This window comes from Carettochelys insculpta, chromosome 3 (assembly GCF_033958435.1).
Source record: "Carettochelys insculpta isolate YL-2023 chromosome 3, ASM3395843v1, whole genome shotgun sequence".
Lineage (NCBI taxonomy): Eukaryota > Metazoa > Chordata > Testudines > Carettochelyidae > Carettochelys > Carettochelys insculpta.
This window is the reverse complement of record NC_134139.1, coordinates 186,634,716-186,655,399: the sequence shown is the minus strand read 5'-3', so window position 1 is coordinate 186,655,399 and position 20,684 is coordinate 186,634,716. Positions and strand designations below refer to the sequence as shown.

The 20,684-nt window shown below is 41.1% G+C and overlaps 2 protein-coding genes across 2 annotated transcripts in view; one reads left to right on the top strand and one right to left on the bottom strand.

Moving 5' to 3' along the window:
* The window catches only part of LOC142010733 (uncharacterized), a 46,258-nt gene extending 28,513 nt beyond the window's left edge, over positions 1-17,745 (top strand). Inside the window, exon 22 of the mRNA XM_074989146.1 lies at positions 17,613-17,745. Within this exon, the coding sequence (XP_074845247.1) occupies positions 17,613-17,694 (82 nt within the window). The 3' untranslated portion in view covers positions 17,695-17,745. The remainder of the gene's footprint in view (positions 1-17,612) is intronic.
* MSGN1 (mesogenin 1) lies at positions 1,264-1,785 on the bottom strand. The gene has a single exon (XM_074988977.1). The coding sequence runs from the start codon at positions 1,783-1,785 to the stop codon at positions 1,264-1,266; it is 522 nt and encodes a 173-aa protein (XP_074845078.1).
* Positions 17,746-20,684: the final 2,939 nt, after the last annotated feature.

The following is a 20,684-nucleotide window of genomic DNA, read 5'->3' as shown; positions in this document are numbered from 1 at the left end:
CAATTTGGAGTGTATACATACTGTGAACTTTTCTTTTCACTGTATATTATGTAGCCAGTGTTTCATCTAGCACTGGAAGTCTAAGTTAAGTTAAGATTTGAATTGTTTCCTGGCTCTAGAGAGAGGAGAACTATTTGTGGCTGTGTAAAAACTGTTGATCTTCATACATGGCTTCCCTAGGTTACAAAAGCACCTCTAGATTGTGAAACTTGCACAATTCTGTAACCTGAAGTGATTCACTGAGATTAAACTTTTAGATTCTGGTCAGTTGAGCTACTGGGAGAGGGAGGGAGAGAAAGAGGAAGAATTGATCTAATCTAGCCCTGTGATAGGAGGCCTGCAGAATTTAATACAAATTTAACCAATCATGTTCTATGTATAGTAAATATGTTTCTATAGAAATTACTGTTTAAACATACAGAATTTGAGAGACTATTTTCATAACATTCTAACTTATGCTATTGAATTTAATATCCCTGCTGTGAAAACTTGTAGGCTATGCGTAACAAATCTATAAAAGGTTATTCCTTGTCAAATTCTATATGAATCTAAGAACTGGTCATTATTGGTATATGCTTTTCTTCTCAGAGATACAATACAAAATAATGAGTACATAGCAGAGTGGTATTTTTATTTGTTCATAGACATTCTTACTGTTACTTAAATTTCTTCATTTTAGATACGTAATTCTAGAAATGTGGATAAATAGCCTGATTTATCAGCCACACCAAACCTAAATATACATGCTGTTCCAAATCCTAATATTAAAGTGCCTACAGACCATTATGCTTAATATTTTTGTATTATTTCTCACATCTTTCACTAATTCTCTTTAACCCCAATATTCTTTTTTTGGGAGTAGATTGATTATTTTTCCAAATAATTGTTCCTTATTAAACAGAAGATTGGTCAGGACTGTGGTATGAAAATCCTCACAGAACATTTTTGCCTTGCTCACTGTTGAATCAGACTGATTTTAATTCATTTTTGAAACTCATTTTAAAATAAAGCAACCCAACAACCCCAAAGTCAGATAATACAAAAGTATACACATCCCTATTTGACTCAGAACATTCTCAGATATGTACAGCAGCTACTTCTCCATCCTTATTTCCTTTAGCTCTGTCTTCATTTTCTCAGGACACTTCAGATTTTTTAAAAGAACTAGCTCTAAATTCCATTAGATATTTTTAAAGAGGGATTCTTCAGAAGAAGGGATTTCCAAGTTCCAGTGGTGGGTTTGTCAGGTGGCAGTGGGGACGCCTATGCCCGTTTGACACTGTTCAGAAGGTCTGTAAGTTCACTAATGTACTTAATGGTGTATTTCAATGTCTGTATTTTGGTGAGAGGCTGACCTCTTTGGCTGTAGACAGGTGGTAGGTAATTGCGCAAGGTGTGTAAAGCATCAGCCAGGGTCCTCATCCTGAGCTTTTCTCTCTCACTGGCTTTCCTTCTGCGCTGGGCTGACATTCTGGCCTTGGTACCTTTCTGAGCCTTGGCCTGTCCAGTGGTCTGTAAGTATGTGGAAGGAAAATCCATCAAGCTGTATCCAATCAGGCTGCCACCGCTGCTGCTGCTGTTGTAGGGCATCTCAATCACAGCTGGACAAGGGGAAGAAGAGTAGGATTCAAAGGAAGGAGATGGAGATAAGCTGTGAGGGGATGAGTTCTGGTTCAGCTCATACGTTCCTGCATTGCTTTTCCAGTCCCAGGAAGTCAGAAAGACAGAATTATCAGAGCCCAAACCATCTTCCATATTCGTCAAAGTCTCATGCAATTTATCCATCCAGGAAGAGCACTTGTGAGAAGTAATTCCCTTAGCTAATGAGCAACGGCTGAAGTCTCTATGCAGGGGTGACCCTTTTATGACAGACGGGGAGAAGTGACAAAGTGGGAAAGAAAGTTTGGTGTGGGGAGTTCAAAGGAGATCCCAAGTGCTAAGATGGAAAATGAACTCCTGATGTGTTATTTTCTTCTCACCGATAATTATCAACTTTCAGCTAAAACACCTTTAAACTAACAGGCAACAGTGAGAAAGAAAAGACATGATCTTCTTGTAACTAACCCAATTAAGACTGCAAATCTATATTTAACATGGCAGTGGGGAATAATTAATAAAAGAGATAATGGCAAAACAAAACATCTACAGATTTATTTCATTTTATTAACTTGGAACCTAAACAAAGGTTCTATACAGGGAAGTGATCACTTGGCTAAAAAACATGATCATATAAAACCACTTTGCAGCATTTTCTGTGGTTATTTCAAGTCAGTGTATAATAGCTGCGATGAATTTGTCCCACATTCTCTGCTGATGCAATTTTCACTTGTAATCCATGGTGTAGACTTAAATCAGAAAGTTGGTTTTGGGTTTACAGTTGTAGCTTTACAAATTTCCCTTGAGATTTGGTTATAATTTCCCTTTGAAGCACTTTTCTGTTATCAGTAGAAGAAAAAACATAAAGGCTTATTCTCTGTTACTTGAACATTCATATACCATTGTAAATTGCCCAATACAGAGGAGAGAGTGAGAGAGAAAAAAACAGAATCTGTGACTGTAAACAGTGCTGAAATATTATAACTGAAAAATTGCAAATACAAGGTTTTTTTAAAATAATATGTGAACTCTACACCCAGCCAATAAACCTTTACATAGAGGTTTTAACTGAAAGTCATAAATACGGCAAACATACACAAAACAAAACTAAAACCTATTTAGGCAAGAGGCTATACTTCTAGAAATCCATCCCTTGTATTAAGAGAAAGGCAACTTTTATACAGACCCAGAATAGAGCCACTAAAGTCACTGCTAAAACACTGAGGACTTGTCTATACTACCTCCCTACTTCGAAGGGAGGATGGTAAGTAGCTTGTTGGGAGTTTATTAATGAAGTATGCAGCACTTCATTAAGCAAATTCCTCCCCGCCCCCGCAGCAACTTCAAAGTTTTAAACTTCGAAGTGCTGGCTCATGTCTAGCCACAGCTCACCCGCCGGTACTTCAAAGTGCCTGGGGTACTTCCAAGTCCCTTTACTCCTCAAAACTCCTCACCCTGGGCACTTCGCAGTGAGCAGCAGCTAGAGGCAAGCTGGTACTTCAAAGTTTAAAACTTTGAAGTTGCCACAGAGGGGAATTTGCTTAATGAAGTGCTGTGTATGCACGGCAGCACTTCATTAGTAAACTCCGAACACCCTGATTACCATCCTCCTTTCGAAGTACAGAGGTAGCGTAGACACAGCCTGAGTAAATTCAGTATCACAGCATCAGCTCCATGTCCCTTAAAAGGCTGACAGGGGTGGGTCACCTGATGATTACATGTGAGCTATGTCTATACTAGAGTGCATTTTCAAAAGGGCATCTTTTGAGTCTTCGTCTACACACGAACCAGAGGTGGTGGTGTCGATTCGTGCCATCAAAAGAGCCATCTGCCCTTTTGAAAGGGCCATTGAGCCTTTCAAAAGAGAGTGTCTACACTTACCCATGCTCTCTTTCGAAAGAAAGGGCCAGGAAACACTGTGGATGGGGTCACATGGTGGCAAAGCCCTTCTGGGGCCACAGCCGGCCTCTCCTTCGAAGGGCCCCTTCCCAACGCCCTCGTCCTCTAGAGCACAAGACCTGTGGAGCTGCCACAAGCCCCACAGACACAGTGCCCACAGGACAGAGCATGGACCAGCAGCAGCTGGAAACCCTGCTGGCTGCCACCAGCGGAGTGGTCTCCCTGCTAGCCACAGCAGTGGTGGCTGCCCTGCAGCTCCTGTTAGGGGAGGCCCCCCCAGTGGCAGCTGGGGACACCCCAGACCCTTGGATCCTTCAGTACCTCCTCTGGGAGCTCCGCCAGCTCTGGAGCTACCCCACCAAGTTGGAGTGGTGGGGGCACCTCGTCATGGGAGAGTGGGATGATGACCGGTGTCTCCAGAATTTAAGGATGAGGTGTCAGACATTCTCGGAGCTCTGCCAGTGGCAGTCCCACACACTGAGAAATCAGGACATCCAGATGCAGCTCTCCCTCCCTGTGGAGAAGAGGGTCACAGTAGCTGTCTGGAAGCTGGCCACTCCAGACAGCTACCACTTCATGGGACACTAGTTTGGTGTGGGCAAGGCCACAGTTGTGACTGTCGTGATGGAGGTGAGAAGGTCTGGACCACACACCCCCCTGGGGAGAGTGGGGGGGAACCAGGATGGGTGGGGCTGGGACAGCGGGCCCGGGGTGGGGCTGGGGTGAGGTCTGGCATGACCCATACACCCTCACGGGTGCATGTCTCCCCCATTGCAGGGGGTGCATGCCCTCAACATGATCCTCCTTAAGAGGGTGATCAGCACTGGGGACCAGGACATGGCCATCGTGGGCTTCACTGTGCTTGGATTCCTGAATTGCTTCAGGGCTCTCAATGGGATCCATATACCCATCCGCATACTAGAGCACAGCAGAGGACAACATATTAACAGGAAAGGCTACCACTCCGTGGTCCTGCAGGACATGGTGAACAGCTGGAGCCAGTTCCAGGACATCTATGTGGGCTGGCCCAGCTGTACCCATGATGCATGGGTGTTCCGCAGTTGAGGCCTGTGCCACCAGCTGGAGGCAGGGACCTACATCTCCCAGAGGGAGATCCTGCTCAGGGACACCATCTTGCCCCTGTGCCTGGTGGCTGATGTGGCGGATCCCCTCCAGCCCTGGCTCATGCATTCCTATATGGGCCACCCCACCCCCAGCCAGAAGCACTTCAACATCCAGCTCAACCATACTCTCAATGTGGTGGAGAGTACCTTCAGGCAGTTAAAGGGCCAGTGGCACAGTCTCCTGGCCTGCCTGGAGGTGGGGGGTCCTCAATGTCCCCCAGGTCATGGGAACCTGCTGCACACTTCATAATATTGTGGAGAGCAAGGGGGTGGCCTTTATGCAGTGGTGGGCAGCCATGTCCGGCACAGGAGAGCCCTAGCCAGCCACCACCCTTAGCCACCAGGTCCACCACGAGGGGTCTGTGTCTGGGAGGCACTGTGCAAATAGCTTGCCCAAGGGCCCCAGTGAATGCCACCATGGCCACCCCAGTGGGACCACAGCACAGTTCCCTCGGGTGGTGTGGGGCTGGCCAATGGTCCCATCTCCTCAGCGTCCCCAGGCTGTGGCTCCTCGGCCAAGGTGTCCGGGAGGGCAGGTGGGGAGCAGATGTCCTGGGGGCCCAGGAGGCTCCAGAGCTCCTGGTAGAAGGGGCGTGAAGTGGGAGCAGTCCCCAACCAGCTGGCTGAGTCCCGAGGCCAGGCATAACCCTGACGTGACTCCTTGACCTTGCTTCTCACTTGGTCAGAAGTGCAGGCAGGGTGACCCCAGGTACTCAGGCCCTCGGCCAGCTGGGTGAAAGTGGCCACATTCCTCTGCTTCATGCCCATGACCCGGAGCAACTCCTCCTCCTGCCATAGGCCCAGCAAGTCCTGGAGCTCATGCTGAGTCCAGGACGAGGCTCACTCCCTGCCCCCCACCCCATCCCTGGCGGGACCCCTGCAAGCTCTGGACATGCTCATAGCGGGGACCCTGGGTCTCCTGACCAGTATTAGTGCTGGCCATCACACTCTGGGGGCTGCTCTGGGTCACACTGAGGCATGCAGGGGCAGAATGTGTAGCAGCTGCTGCCTGAATGCTCTCAGCTTCCAGCAATGGGGTTCCTGTGTCCATGCAGCTTTAAGGCCTGCAGCATGCACAGACTGTAGAGCCCCACAGGCTCTGGGCAACATGTCTCCACCTAACAGCTGATCACTACTTTGGCGGACTCTGCTCTTTCAAAAGAGCAGAGCACGGAATGTCTACACACATCCTCTTTTGAAAAAGGCTTTTGAAAGTGGGGGGGGTCCTCTTCCTATTTCATGTGTGGACAAGTGACTTCAATTCCTTCAGTGAGTCCCGTCAATTTCATTTTCAAAAGAGTGTGCAGCATGTGTAGACGCACCACACGCTCTTTCAAAAGAGGGCCTGGGTTTTCAAGCTAATTGGCTAGTGTAGATCCAGCTATTCTGTTCACCCTCTTTGAAGCACCTGGTACTGGCCACTGTCAGAAGACAAGATTTCAGGCCAGAAGAACCTTTAGTATGACCCAGTACGACCATCTCTTTGGTACTTAAATTAACAATACTCAGTTCAGATATAGCATTTTTCATCTGTAAATCTCAAAGCATTTTGAAGAGGGTAATCATTATTTACCCTTTAACGGGGGGGTGGGGTGGGGGAGGATGAGGTACCTTGTCCAAGATCATCTTATAGGTCAGTGGCAGCTTTTGACTCTGCCTCCTGAACTGTGCGTGTCTGATAACTTAACAGGAATTAGTAATGAAAGTGTCAGAGAAAGTGCGAGAAACATAGAAGAAAGGAAATATGTTAGTAGGAGAGCGTAAAAGCAAGAGGCTCCCTTTTAGGACCAAACTGTGCCTCAGCTGGTCCAAATACACCTCTTAAATAAAGTCGGTAGAAACTCTCAATCTATATGAGGAGGCAAAACTTCACCTTTAATTTGGAATCTAGAAAATTATACTAAATTAAAATATAAAATATAATAATATAGTAATAATAATATATTAAAATATAATATATTATTATATTATAATAATATAATATAAAAATACTGCACGTTTTTTTTCCTGAATTCTTTTAATGAGGCTTTTAAGGGATGCAACATCCACTCTGAAAAGACTGCCAGGGATGTCCATAAGTTTTATGCAGCTAGAGAATATTGAAAATTGATGGGAACATTCCATTTCTCTGTGGTTATGATACTTGCACTAGGTTCATTAAGAAAAACAAAAAGCAGTCAAGTAGCACGTTAAAGACTAGCAAAATAGTTTATTAGGTGAGCTTTCGTGGGACAGACCCACTTCTTCAGACCAGATGGTCTGAAGAAATGGGTCTGTCCCACGAAAGCTCACCTAATAAACTATTTTGCTAGTCTTTAAAATGCTACTTGACTGCTTTTTGTTTTGATAGTGTATAGACTAGCACGGCTTCCTCTCTGTTAGGTTCATTAAGGAAACTTGCTTGAGTTCAGTTAGAACTCATCACCAAAGGCCTTAAGTAGACTCCCATTATCTTCAATGGCCTTTGGATCAAAACATTTACACTATGGCTACATCTACAGTACAGCAGCTGTGTCTACACTAGCCCCCCACCCTTCAAAAGCAGGATGCTAACGAGACACTTTGGGATATGCTAATGAGGTGTTGCCATGAATATGCTGTGTCTCATTAGCATAATGCCAGCCGCAGCAATTCGAAAGTGCCGCTTTCGAATTGCACGCCACCCGTGAAGATGGGGGCCTTTCAAAAGGATCCCCAGTCTTCAAAATCCCCTTATTTCTAAAACCAAATAGGAATAAGGGCCTTTTGAAGACTGGGGGGGTCCTTTCGAAAGGCTCCTGTCTACACAGACGGTGCGCAATTCGGAAGCAGCATTTTCAAATCACTGCGGCCACAATTATGCTAATGAGCCGCTGCACGTTCATGACAGCACCTCATTATCATATCCCAAAGTGTCTCATTAGTCTTTCAAAACAAGCCCTTCCGGAAGATCTCTTCTGAAAGGATATCTTTCGAAAGAGTGTGTCCACACACAAAATCAGATCAAAAGAGTGATCTCCTCTTTAAAAGAGAGCATCCACACAGCCCCTACTGTTTCAAATGAACAGGCCAGGGATTGAAAAATCAGGTGTCATGAGGCCTGCTCTTTCAAAGGAAGGGCACTGCAGACCATCTATACATGTTTTCTTTCCAAAGCAGCTTTTGAAAGTAGGTGCTTTTCCTGTAATGGCAGTGGAAGAGCGCTTTCGAAAGGAGTGCTATGTTCTATTTACTTTTGAAAGAACACTTTTTGTGTGTAGACTCTCCATGGGATCTTTGAAAAGAGCCCCCTTCTTTTGAAAAAATCATTGGAAATAACTTGCTAGGGTAGACAAAGCCAATCAGTTTATGAGAGACATGATACTGGAGTATTTTTATGCATGAAATAAATGAGCAAGAACCACAAAGCAAAGAAGAACAGTTCTGGTACTTACATTGGAAGCTTAGTTAACAAATAAAGCAACAGAGTACGTGATGTGTTATCGCACCACCTCCAAGCAGGATCGTCTTTAGATTTGATGCTGAGTGAGCACAGTGCCATGGCGTATGCTGATTTGCCTCCTTATTAAGGAAAAATCTGTTGACTTGACCATGAGAAACATATCATGCAGCTACCTGTGGACATTAAAAACCAAACATGGGGAACATTTGCTGTGATTTCACCTAGCCGCATGCATGCAAGGGGTAACATAAGACAAGAACAAGAAAGTACTAATTTATCATAAATAGGTGACCATTTTCATCCTCTCTAAACCCTTCGCCCATCTCCTTTTTCCCCACAGCTTCTCTCTTCTCAGATTTCCTTCCTCTGTTTCATATTTTACTTTTCCCCATTTTAGTTATCTTCTATCACAGTACTTTCTCCCATAGTGTTTCAACACAAGAACTAAAGTGTTTTAAAAAACAGAAGAAACTTTTTGAGGACAAGAAAAAAAATGGGAGTGGGGAGTTCTGGGTCAAGGAAGTTTCCAACAATTAAATTGCTTTTAAGAATAATATTTAATTGGGGTCAAATTTTTGAATCTTTAAAGTGAAATTGAAATTAGACTCACTGATTTCATCCTTCCTTACAAAGTAGTTGGCACCATCACCAGCAAATGCCTAAGCAATGTGCATTACGTATGTATGTTCATGGTTCATTTTTACAGGGAACTGGCATGTGAAAATGGCAGATATGAAAACAGAAAGATTTCTTACACATGCACCAGGTTTCATAGCTGGAAGTTTTGGATGCATATGAATGGCTTTGTCTGGTGTCTTCTGCACACCAAATTGCAAGAATGTGGGGGATGGTAGGAAAATTCAGATTATCTCACATCTGCCTGCTATGGGGTTTCCTACACATCCCTCCGAAGCATCAGGTGCTGGCCACTTTCCAACAGGATACTGTACTTGGTGGACCACTGGTCTAATTCAGTAAGGCCACTCTTTGAAAGGCTAAGGACCAAATTCGGAGATGTGATCTCCTCGTGTGCTCACAATTTTGTGACACAAAATGGGAGGTCAAAATGAGCCCCTTTCCAAACCAAGGGCCTGATCCAAAGCCTCTTAAAGCAAATGGAAAGATTTACATGGTCTATACAGTAGTGGATTTTAGGTTACATCCGAAGCCTCAATGTGCAAAAACTTGAATCAGAAATAGATGGTCATTATCAAACTTATTTGCATTACAATCCATAACAGGAATAATTTGTTAATGTCTGCTGAACGTGTCACAATCTTGTTTTGACGCTACTAAAAAAATGAGTTTATTTGAAATGGACTACAGAGAGGAAAGCTTTTTACAAACAGCCCTTGTTCTCCAACTAGGTCCTTAATTTATTTTTCTGTCCAATATAAAATATTTTATACTCTTACCCTTCCAAGTCTGAAAAGAAAATCAGAACACATAAAAATTAAGTTATTCTGGTCAGTATATCCCTGCAGCTTTCCTTTGCATAATTCATACATTTAGCATCTAAATTTTCCTCTGTCTCACACAAAGCCAGGAAAGTCCCTTTTTTGTCTTTGCACAAATATTAATGGTTATCAAGTTATTAGTCTAATACAGAAATACTCATTGACATGTAAGCAATAACGCATTTTCTGCTTGACTGATAGTTTTATTTTTTTGTTTCAGTAATTTATTCAACAGCATAAAAGCTTACATTTCAATTTCCATCTCCATTAAAATAAACGGTTTCTTGATTGTATTTCTGATTACAAAAGGAGGAAAATGCATAAATCTTTGCAGATGAAAGTAATTTTCCTATAAAACAAGTAAAGGCACTAGAAAGAATATAAGATTAATTTTATGATAGCTATGTGACTCTAGTGAAGTATTTGCACTTAATATAAATGGCATAAAGAAGCCCGCACACCCATGAATATGGATTTTTTTTATTAATGCAAATTTATCCTTTGGGAAAAACTGCTTTGAAAAATAAATATAACTAATAGCATCTTTCTGGCAAGTTTGGGGAATGTGTAAGCAGAATAAGCACACAATATTAAGAAGGAGCACAAAAGAAGAGAAAAAGTTGCAGTTTGAGAACAATATAGCAGCATAGTATTTTAAATGAATTAGCATGGATAAATGTGTTTCAGTGGCAAAAAGAGAAAGAAATATTTTAAAATCTAATTTTATTTAGAATTGGTACAAAATTCCCGTCAGATTGCCCTTTGTTTATTAAAAAAGGATGGAGGGTGATGTTAACTACTTATCTTATGGCAGCACAATGGAATGTTGGCCTCCAGGTGCAAAGAACTATATACATATGTAACAAAAACAGTCCCTGCCCCAAGCTGCTCACATACCCATGCTTTGTTTTGCCTTTCAGATAACAGTTCTCCAGACACTTTATAACTGTTAACTGATTAAAACTGCTTATCCAGGAATTTTTTCCTGTTTTACAGAGGGTTAAACTTAGGCCCAGACCAGTTAATTACCTGTATTTCAAAAATGTTGAGTGAAAATATTCCAGTGGCAGTTCAGCACTTCTGAAAATCAGCCCATTAGGTTCTTGCCCTAGATCACATTCAGAGTAGTAGCAAAGGCCAGGCCGCACACCAGATTCCCAGTTTTCAGTTTCACTTTCACCAGTACACTGTGCTTACTCCCAAGCTTATCAGTAATTTGGATACTGGGTTTTTCAAATGGCGAGAGGCCTTTTTCAGGAGGCCATGATCTTATTTTGGAAATAGAAGAATTGCCTTAAGAGGACAATATTTTAAACAACATTCATCAATAGTAAATTACAATTCACTTGAAAAGTCTCTAAGATCAATAGGTGGGTGCGAATGACAGTGGACCCAACCCCGTGGAATGCCAAGAGTCCTCAGCTCCTATTAAAGTCAAAAGTTGTACATTCACATTTGAGGTTAGAACTGGGACAATAACTATTACTTTCATCATTAGCAGAACTTCTATGAAAAATTGGGGGTGGGATTTCCAAAAGAAGACTCAGTGCTGGACAACTGGTATTTAACTATTCTAAGAACTACTGAAAATGTGATCCTTAAACCTCAGACATGTCAATTTTCACAAGATACATCTTTATTTAAAAACAAACAAACAAACAAACAAAGACCCCAGTCCTGCAATAAAATTATGCAGGCGGATACCATTCACTTCTGTTGGATTCCTTATGGTCACAAGAGTCAGCCACAGAGCTCTCTTTGCAGGATCAGGGCCTATAGCTTGACTTTAAAACCTCAGATGTGAGTATTTGATCCATCCAAAAGTGGCAATGCCAACTGACTGAAAAGTGACAGCAGCTCCCCAATTCATTAAAACAACTGATCTCTAAGCAACTGGCTTCCCAGATGAAAAGACACACGTGTGGAATTTACACCTACCCACCTTTTAAGTACGGATTTTATTACTTAGTGTTTTTCAGCTGATATTTGGGAATGTCTTTTTAATACCCTTGTTAACAGAAGTTGAAAGGAGACTAGTCTATGTGGTTGGTCTTTAATGTCTGCTGGCCATTCCAATCAGATGGAAGGAGCAAAGGGAGAAAAAATAGCCTAAGTTGTCTTATTCTGGAAAATGGAAGAAAAATATGTTATCAAAATAATAAAGACCTCTGATGTAGGAGAATCTCAGAGTCCAGTTCTGTTACCATTACTTCAGCTGTTTTCCAGATACCTGCAGTGATATTTCACCTCCTTAATTCAATCTGGCATATTTCAAAGTTAATTTTGATATTTCAAGAACATTGGAAGACCAACAACATTACCTATATTCCAAACCATCCAAGGCAATGTTATTTCCAAGGGATTCTCATATTTTCTTCATGAAAAGCCTATTTTTTCTTAACATTTGTTATTGGGTTCAGATTGTACATTACTAAGGCTATAACTTTGTCATGGAACTTTTTAGTATATTATATGTTAGCGGTACAGGAAAAACAACAATAATCCACAGAAGGATGACAAAATTATTGTAGTTTTGTCTACATTAACATACACAGACATATAGTATATGTGTGTGCAGGGGTATGGGGATGCTGAAAGGTTAGGTCTTGGCATATCTTGACATAGAGGTTGGAGGGTGAGCCTGGACTGCAGCAAATGGATCCTGTCCTGAAGGGCTAAACCCAGCTCCCCTACTCCAAGCACTGTGACCTGGTGCACAAGATCTTAGCCCCACTTAGGTAACTTCAGGTATGGCTTGCCTGCATTCCCTGCTCCTCCTCCACTCCCCTCTCCCCGTGTCTCCACATGGCGAGAGAGGGGTGGACAGGCCATTCCAACATCATGTACCAGATTGCAACAGCATGTGGTTTGTACCCTAATGAAATGTGCTTTTTCAACCACTTCTAAGATTATTTATTCAAATTCATGGTTTCTGTGACTTCTGTGACAGAACTGCAGCCCTGCTTCTTTTTTATTTACATTGTAGTGGTGCCTATAAATGACAAATGAAAAATCAAGATCCTAGCTGTCCTCACAGAGTGAGGTCAATGGGGGAAACTGAGGATATTGAGGAATATGGGAGCTACTGCTGACCCCAGATAGTTTGATTTCACTCATCCATACTAGGCACGTAAAATTGACTCCTGGAAGATAGACTCTGACCGAGTCGCTCTTCCGCGTAGTGAAGACATACCCCAAGGCTATGCAGGGAATCAGTGTCAAGCCCAGGATAAGATGAGTTATTAGAATCCAGTTCTCCAGATGCAAAGGTGAGGACATCTTCTATTGCATTAAATGGCAACACGTCAGATGGTTATTTCCAAACATTCAGTACATGGTACAATGATGAATGAAAATTTTCATGGTGCAATTATTCATCTGCAATCTAGACACATTCCCAATGCTCTGGGTTTATTATTTGAAAGCACTATGAAGAATTTCAATACTAATATCACTTACAAACTCTATGTGACAAGCTCGATTTTATCTATTTGCACCAGGAGCACAAACAAGTTTCAGGTTCAAATTTCTCTCTTTTTCTAGGCTGTCCCTTTTAACTCAGAGCACTGAAATAGCGACGACCTGCACCTACCCCAGAAAAGTGTATTGTGCAGTAAAATATAAGAATATAATACAGCTCAAAATACAGATTAAGTTAGTCTGATCTTGATTTCAGTGGCTCAAGCCTAACATTTCCTTTAAACCCTTTCAGGAGGATTTTTTTTCCTAGACAAAAAAATCTAACATCTTATCTTGAAAATATTCTTGCCCTGTGTTATATACAAGGTTGGACAGACTACATGATCTAACCTAGCTTCCTGACCTTACAAATCTACAAATATATGAATATTCACTTTTGCTTTTGTATGTTTTCCAGGATGTTTTTTCACCTAGTTTATCACTTCAAGATTTTTCACCTGGTACAATGTAGTAGCAGAGAGGGGAGGGGGAAAAAAGATCAAAAGCTCTATAAATGTGTCAAACTTTAAAATGCAAATCACCTGCCATAACGTTGCTGAGAACAAATCTTTCATTATCACCTTTCTGTGAAAGGCTCAAATTAGCTTGAATTAGTTGAAAAGAACCAGCAAAGAGACAACTAATTTATCTTCTTGTGAATTTGTTGCATTTTAGAGTATTGTGTGGTTATCCAAATAAATCTGCTACTCAGAATTATTCCACACTGAAATTTTCAAACAGGCTATAAATAAATAGCAGTGATCACATCATACTGTCATTACAGCGAACTGAGATGGCAGTGTTGCTTCAAGTGTTGTGTAATAGCTACGGAAATGGTTTATTTGCGAAGCCAAAGGAATCCTTATGTGCAGGACAGTCTCTTTAATTATTACACTGTTGCTAAAATAATTCTACCATTCTAAATCAGCATACAACTATGCTAGAAAATATAGACATCTTAACTGTACATGTCCTTTAAAAGTTACAATGAGCAAAATTCAGGGGCTAGGGATTTTTCGAGCTGTAAATCTTGCAAACCCCAGTCTATGACAAATGACATTTGTTTAGTTTTTGTTTAGAAAGAAGGGCTTTTTGGAAAATGCCCTCCCACCAACCTTAGCATCTATATTACTTCCATGTTCTTTCAATTTCCTTTTGTAGCCCCAGTTCTGCAATAAGCCACACACAGAACCCCGATCCTGGGACACAAATCACAGAATGGGAATCTTTATTTCCCACTCAGTCTGACTAATGTTTAAATGCTGAAACAGTCTAAATACATTCCTACAACAGAAAAAATTGAAGCAACCACCATGGTCATTTGAATTGCTTAACACAAATGCTAATCCTTTCTGCTGCTAGCAAATTAGAAGTTGTGGTGCCAGATTTGCATGGCTTATGAAGAGACTTCTGTCTCTGGTTTACCAATTAAAATGCAGCCAACTTTTGCAGTGATATGATTGAAAGTGATCTTGATGGACTTGTACAGCTATCCTTGTCACAAAAATTAGTATTCTAAATGGGGCAGCTGGAAGTCTCAACAGAAAACTCACAGTCATGAATAGGGTGATCATCCATCCCATACTGGGCAAGACGGGCCAGTAGTTGGGACACCAGAAAGGCATCCCGACTTATTTTTTAAAAGGGACTCACTGTCCTGTATTTGGGCCATTCTCCCCACTACTTTTTCCACCAGCAGCTGCACAGGCAAAGCTGCTAGTGGGAGTCACTTCCCTGACTCTCAGGGAAGCATGAGTAGCTGTTGCTTCCCCAGGGCTTGGGAAGTGCCAGGGGCTGCTGCTTCTCCACGGCTCCCAGGGAGGCTGGCAGCTGTGGCATCCCTGGGGCTCCTGAGGATCGCGGGCGGCTGCCGCTTTGCAGGGTTCTGGGGGATTGCCAGTGGCTGCTGCTTTCCTGAGGCTCCTGTGGAACGCCAGCAGCTGCCACCTCTTTCCCGGCTACCCAGGGCTTGGAGGAACTTGGTATGGCTACTTTCTTTATTGTCCACTCTACATATAAACTAATCTCATATTTTCCCCTAAGGCTGTCAATCCATTCTGACCACTAGATTAAATTCCTGGGAAAATTCTCCATCTTTGCATTTTATAGGTCCTTTTATTCATTTGTATTTAACACAAATGAAAAGTGCATGTGGGAACAGCTGAATCACTACAGAGAAAGAGCAAAGGAGCTGATATTTTGTACCCCCACATTTATCAAACTAGGGATGACTAGCAGAGTGTTGTTTGTGACGGCTGCGAACACTGGAAATTAGTCCCCCACACTTCTTCATTTACTGCAAATCCCATTTTTTTCCTTCACTTTTTCAGAAAGAATAGGCCAAAGTCTTGAGTGTACATGTTGTACACATAGATTTGTGGTGGCAGTGGCTATTTACACTGTGTTTTAAATCATGGGATAGCTATCCAAAGTGCAACACATTTTGTATATATTTTAAGAAAAATAATAAACAATATCCACAAAATACACTGATAACATTGAACGATAGATAGGCCTTGGCTATCCATAGCTACAGCTACACTAGCAAGTTTTGCCAACAAAACCCCAGTTTTGTCAACAAGACTGGTAGAATCTCCATGCACAACATTTATTTTGTTGACAGGGTCAGTCAACAAAAAACCTGTGTGGATGCTCTGTGGGGGCTTCTCTCAACAGACAGGGCATCCAGAACAACAGGCAGACCTGTCTGCTGTGCTTCTGTGTATCTGTTTTGTTGCAAGAGTGGCTCAGAAGTCCAACTGCTCTGTCTACAGAGCAGAGTGCTCTTCCAATTGACTTTTGTGTGTGGCAGCACTCTGTTGACAGAAGTTTTGAAGGGTAATCTCTTCCATCAGTGACTTCTGTCAACAGAGCGCTGTATTGTAACCATGGCACATGATATTTTTTAAAATGACAAATATTCTACAACAAACAGAAAAGTGAAAGGATTTTTTTTAAAGAAAATAACTCTAGGATGGCTGCAACTTACTTGTCCTTGTTATCAGCCCGAACCATTGGAAACAGCATGTCTACTTGATTGGATTTCTCCTTCAACCTGTCCACATAGAATGCCCCCATGGTATTATTTTGGATGGACGATATCGGCTAAAGGTGTTAACATATCCAGACGCTGTCTAACATTCATTATCTGTAAACAAGGTTAGGGACGTGGTATACAGGGAGCACAGCCTGTGAAGTACCATGGCAGACACATCATTAAAAATCATTTTAACCTTTTATTAAAAGGTACATAGAAGAAAGAAAATGTACTTGAAATGTAATGTATTAAATATGGCGTTGATTTTAACTTCTCTTATTTCTCTTCCTCCCTTTAAAATAATTCCTAATCTGAGCAGGGTACTATTGAATTGAGCCCTGAGAATTTGAGAAGGCTGGCTTCAGGCTATTGCAGTTGGGGTGAAACATAGAAAATCTCATGGTGAGAAAGATTAATGGGAGCTCTTATGCGAGAGAAGATAAGATCTTTTCATGTCAAAGAAGGTGTTGTACCCAGCTATATTACATCAGTAGATAAAAGGAAGCCTCAGCTAGTAGTATTACTGGAGCTTGTTACAGCCTAAGTGCTACTGACAAAACAGTAAAAGTCAGTGGTGGATTTAGCACTCTCCCCTTCAGGAAATGAAGTACTTTGTGTTCTTAAAACTGCTAAAATGTGTGATATAACCAGTACGTACTACTGTTCCACTCGGCTCTCAAGTTCAGATAATGGGCACATGAGAAACTCAAGTCTATCAATAAATTTACCTTTTAAATTTACTCATTAAAAATTAAAATAGTGGGTAATTTTTTTAAAAGGATCTGAATTACTTAGGAGCAAAGGCCCCCTCTTCAAATAAAATTTCAAGAAATTGGGGATGGGAGATGTAGGTTCTTGCATGCCAAACACTGGAAAATGGTCTTGAGTCCCTCTGAAAATTTTATCCAGTGATCAGAGTTAGATCAGATTCATGGATTTTAGTCAGTCATCTAATTTAGTTTAAATCACAAGGGTTAGAGAGAAATTTAGTTAAGCAACATCATTTAAAACAAATTTAGTTTTCACGGACACACATTTGTCAGCATATTTGTGAGAGACAGCACGATTTATATTCCTTTGTATTTAAAATAAAATGCAGACAAGTTTAGAAATTTCTAAGTTCTAGCTACAAATGACTACCCAGTCCTATGGTTTGGGGACCCTCCCAAAATGAGGAAAAAGGTCGAATGCTGTTCCTAGGTTCAAAAGCTCGGAACTGAATGGACAATTTATGGTTCTAATACACACATTTGTCATTATTCTAGTGTGTCATAACAAAACTGATTTGCTGCTGCCTTTTCTCATCAGTTAATGGTCTCTGTCTGTAGGCACAGTTCGATTTGAGTGGCAATGCAATATATCACAATGAAGGCCACAATGTGTTTGCTTGCACAATCTCCATGTTGGGCATTGTATGATTAACACACTGGAGAGGTAGTACAGCTTGACACATATACCATGAGTATATGATCTTAAATGCTTTTTCATTTTGGTTATCTGGATGATTCACCTTATTTGCTTATATATGCTGCGAAAGAAATGTAACCCAGCAAGAATTACTTTCTGCAGAAGAAATTTGCTGTATCTCATATTACTTAGTGTTGATTGTTTATTTTCAGATTTTCCTTAAGAGGTACCAGGACGATTGCAAAGAGCGTGTCTGTTAGAGTAATGACGGAAGCACAGTACTGCGTGATGTAGTCTGTTTTTCTTCACAAGATGGAGACTAAGTGCTGAAAACAGAGTAAAAAGAAATATCAGAAGCCCTCCTGCTTTAGTTTGTTGGTGGTTTGTGTGTCCATTACTTACCTCTATTGTGGATAGCAAACCAAATAGCTTAGGAACTATAAATATAAAATAAACTCCAAGAAGAGAGAATATTGGCCCCTGCTTGAATTAAAACATGAGAAAATTAAGACAAGTGCCTCCACTAGCAGCCTAGACAGACATGCTTATGCGACGTCACCGCATTTAGAAAAACAAGTGCGCTCGCATGACACTTGCTACGAGACCAAACAATGGGGAAGCTGAACATCACACCGGGGCTCAGAGGAGCTCACAGAATAATTAATGTTTTCCACTACCAATGCAGAAGCACTTTCAGCTGGGTTTTCTCCCTTTTCTCTGGAAAAAGAGACCAAGTCTGTTTTTAGCCTACAACTAGGCCCCAAATAGGCAAAGCTCTATCATACAAGCACAACTTAGACCTAGACTGATCATACTGAGGTGCCTAAGTCCTAGTTTTAGGCTCCACTGTGATTCACAAGATTCTGCTGACCCCCGTAGGTTCCTAAACTTACTTGATACCTAAGTTTTTGCAGTAAAAACATCCCTCATTACCCATGTTTCTGCCTCTGGGCGTATGCACTGCTGCTTCACTCTAGGAATCTGGACACCCATCTCTTTCCCAAGCCACAGAGCAATTAACAAACTGGGGAAGATAAGTGTTCACGTATCTAACTGATGTGGGGAACCCAGTCTGGTAGGTGTGCCCAGAACAAGCCAATTATACTGAGACCATCAGGCAAGTTAACACAAAAAAGCTGGCGGGAGGAAGGAGTGGGAATGGGAAGAGGACCTCCCTCATAACTTTTAGCCCTGTGGTTAGGGTAATTAGCTGTAATGTGGGAGAACCCCTGCTCCCAGCTGATGAGACAGGATTTGTACAGGTATTCACCACCTTACAGGTGAGTGCTCTAGCCACTGGGCTACAGATAGGCTAGGCAGGATTTCATTTGAGTCATTATTCCTTGGGAGATATTGATTTATTTGTGTGAGGGGAGATCTAAGGAAACATATCCGCTAATTGTAGCTGCCACTTGGATCTAATATCACATCAGTGTACCCATAATGGGAGCTCTCTGCAGTCTCCCTCAAAATGGAAATTTAAAATTGATAAAAATCAGAAAAAAAGAAGTAAAAAGAAACAGCAATGTTATATTTCACATTTAGAAAAAAAGTAAAAAAATCAGAATCTGCCAAATATAGCTACTGCGTATTATTCTGGTGTGGGGCTCCCTTGATCTTTCCTGTTGAAGCTGTAGCACTATGGATAAATAATTAAGGAGAGTCACTGAGCCAGAGAGGGAGCAAGTGCAAACACGAGAACAATTCTGTAGCATGAATTATTAAATACAGCTTTATAATCCTCTGATTTCCCCCTTCTTGCAAGTCTCACTTACAGTAAAGAGTATAAATTTTTCTTTGCTAGTTTAACATATTTTCCACAGAAATTCATCAAAAACTTGTTAGTTTAATAGAAAAAGGAGCCGCATGAAGTTCAAATCATGAAAATATTGTTTTGCTACAAATTATATTTTGCAATATACAATCAATTACATTTCCAATCACAATTACTTTTATCACAACACTTTGTAGGTAAAGAACTTTTTTAAGAAATCAGATACAAATGTAAGACAGGCAAACACATATGTTTGTCTTAAACACAGAAGATACAATTAGATAACAAATGTTGCTACATAAAACTGCATGTCTAGATGGCTTTTTAGAATTCTAGCACTACCACGGTCATTAATCAATATGGGACAAAAGGTTTACAGGCCTAAAACTTGTCTAATTAAATTCAACATATTTAACACAAGAAGACACAACAGAAAAATAACATTTCTAAAATAGGTGAGTTTCTTCATAGGAAAGATATCCCAAGCCTTACTTCAGAGATACACCAACACAGGGATATATGATCTGTGCTAACTGGTTGCAATGATGAACTGAACTATCATACTACTATCTCCCTCTCATAGTAGTCTATGCTTTCACCAAAGTTGCTCCTGGATAGGAGTTACATCGTACAAAGCTTGTGAAACAGAGAGAAGAATCAGGCATAAAAATGATGTATTTCCTCTCTGTTGTACATCCCTGTGCGTGAGTTGTAGGACTGAAGGGGGTTCTTACAGGGACTCCAAAAATACACTGATTCTCAGAAGTGTTGATATTTTTAATAGATATACTTTACATATCCGATGTCCATCATCCAAGGAAAAGTGGGTTCAAATCATAATTCTGACAAAATACTTACAAGATATCCTAGGATCATACATCTAGCCCAATCCCCTACTCAAAGCAGGACCAACCCCAACTAAATCATTCCAGATAGGGCTTTGTCAAGCCTGCCCTTAAAAAAAAAAGTAATGACGAAGATTCTAGCATCTCCCTAGACAATCAATTCCACTGCTTCACCACCCTCCTAGTGACATAACTTTTCCTAATATCCAGCCTAGACCTCCCCATCTGTGCATCTCATCCATGCATGCAATTACATAAACCAAGCAAAGTTTGTGACTGCAGTGGAACCTACTCCGAGAAACCCACTGATGTTTGATAATCATCAGGACTTATATTCTAAGAAGGGAAAAATAGATAAAAGGTCATAAAATGGAGTGGACATTGGTTTTAAATTATTTAAAATTCCAAATCTTATTCCATCAAAGTGGTAGGAGCTGCATCTTTTTTATTTTTCTAGGCAACAAAAGAACAGTTCTTCCTCCAACATTCAGTCTCCAAAATCAATGGACAGTTTTAGAAACAATAAATAACTTCAAAAGATACAAATCATGACCAAACAAAAAGACGACAAACCACACGGACCGCTACAGGTAACTACTTACAGCACTGGTCTCTCAAAATAAAGTAGTACTGATCCCTGCTCAGCTTTTCTAATAACTATAATA

Excerpts from the sequence above, each read along its gene's own strand:
- MSGN1 (XM_074988977.1), bottom strand. The coding sequence starts at position 1,785 with ATGGATAAATTGCATGAGACTTTGACGAATATGGAAGATGGTTTGGGC.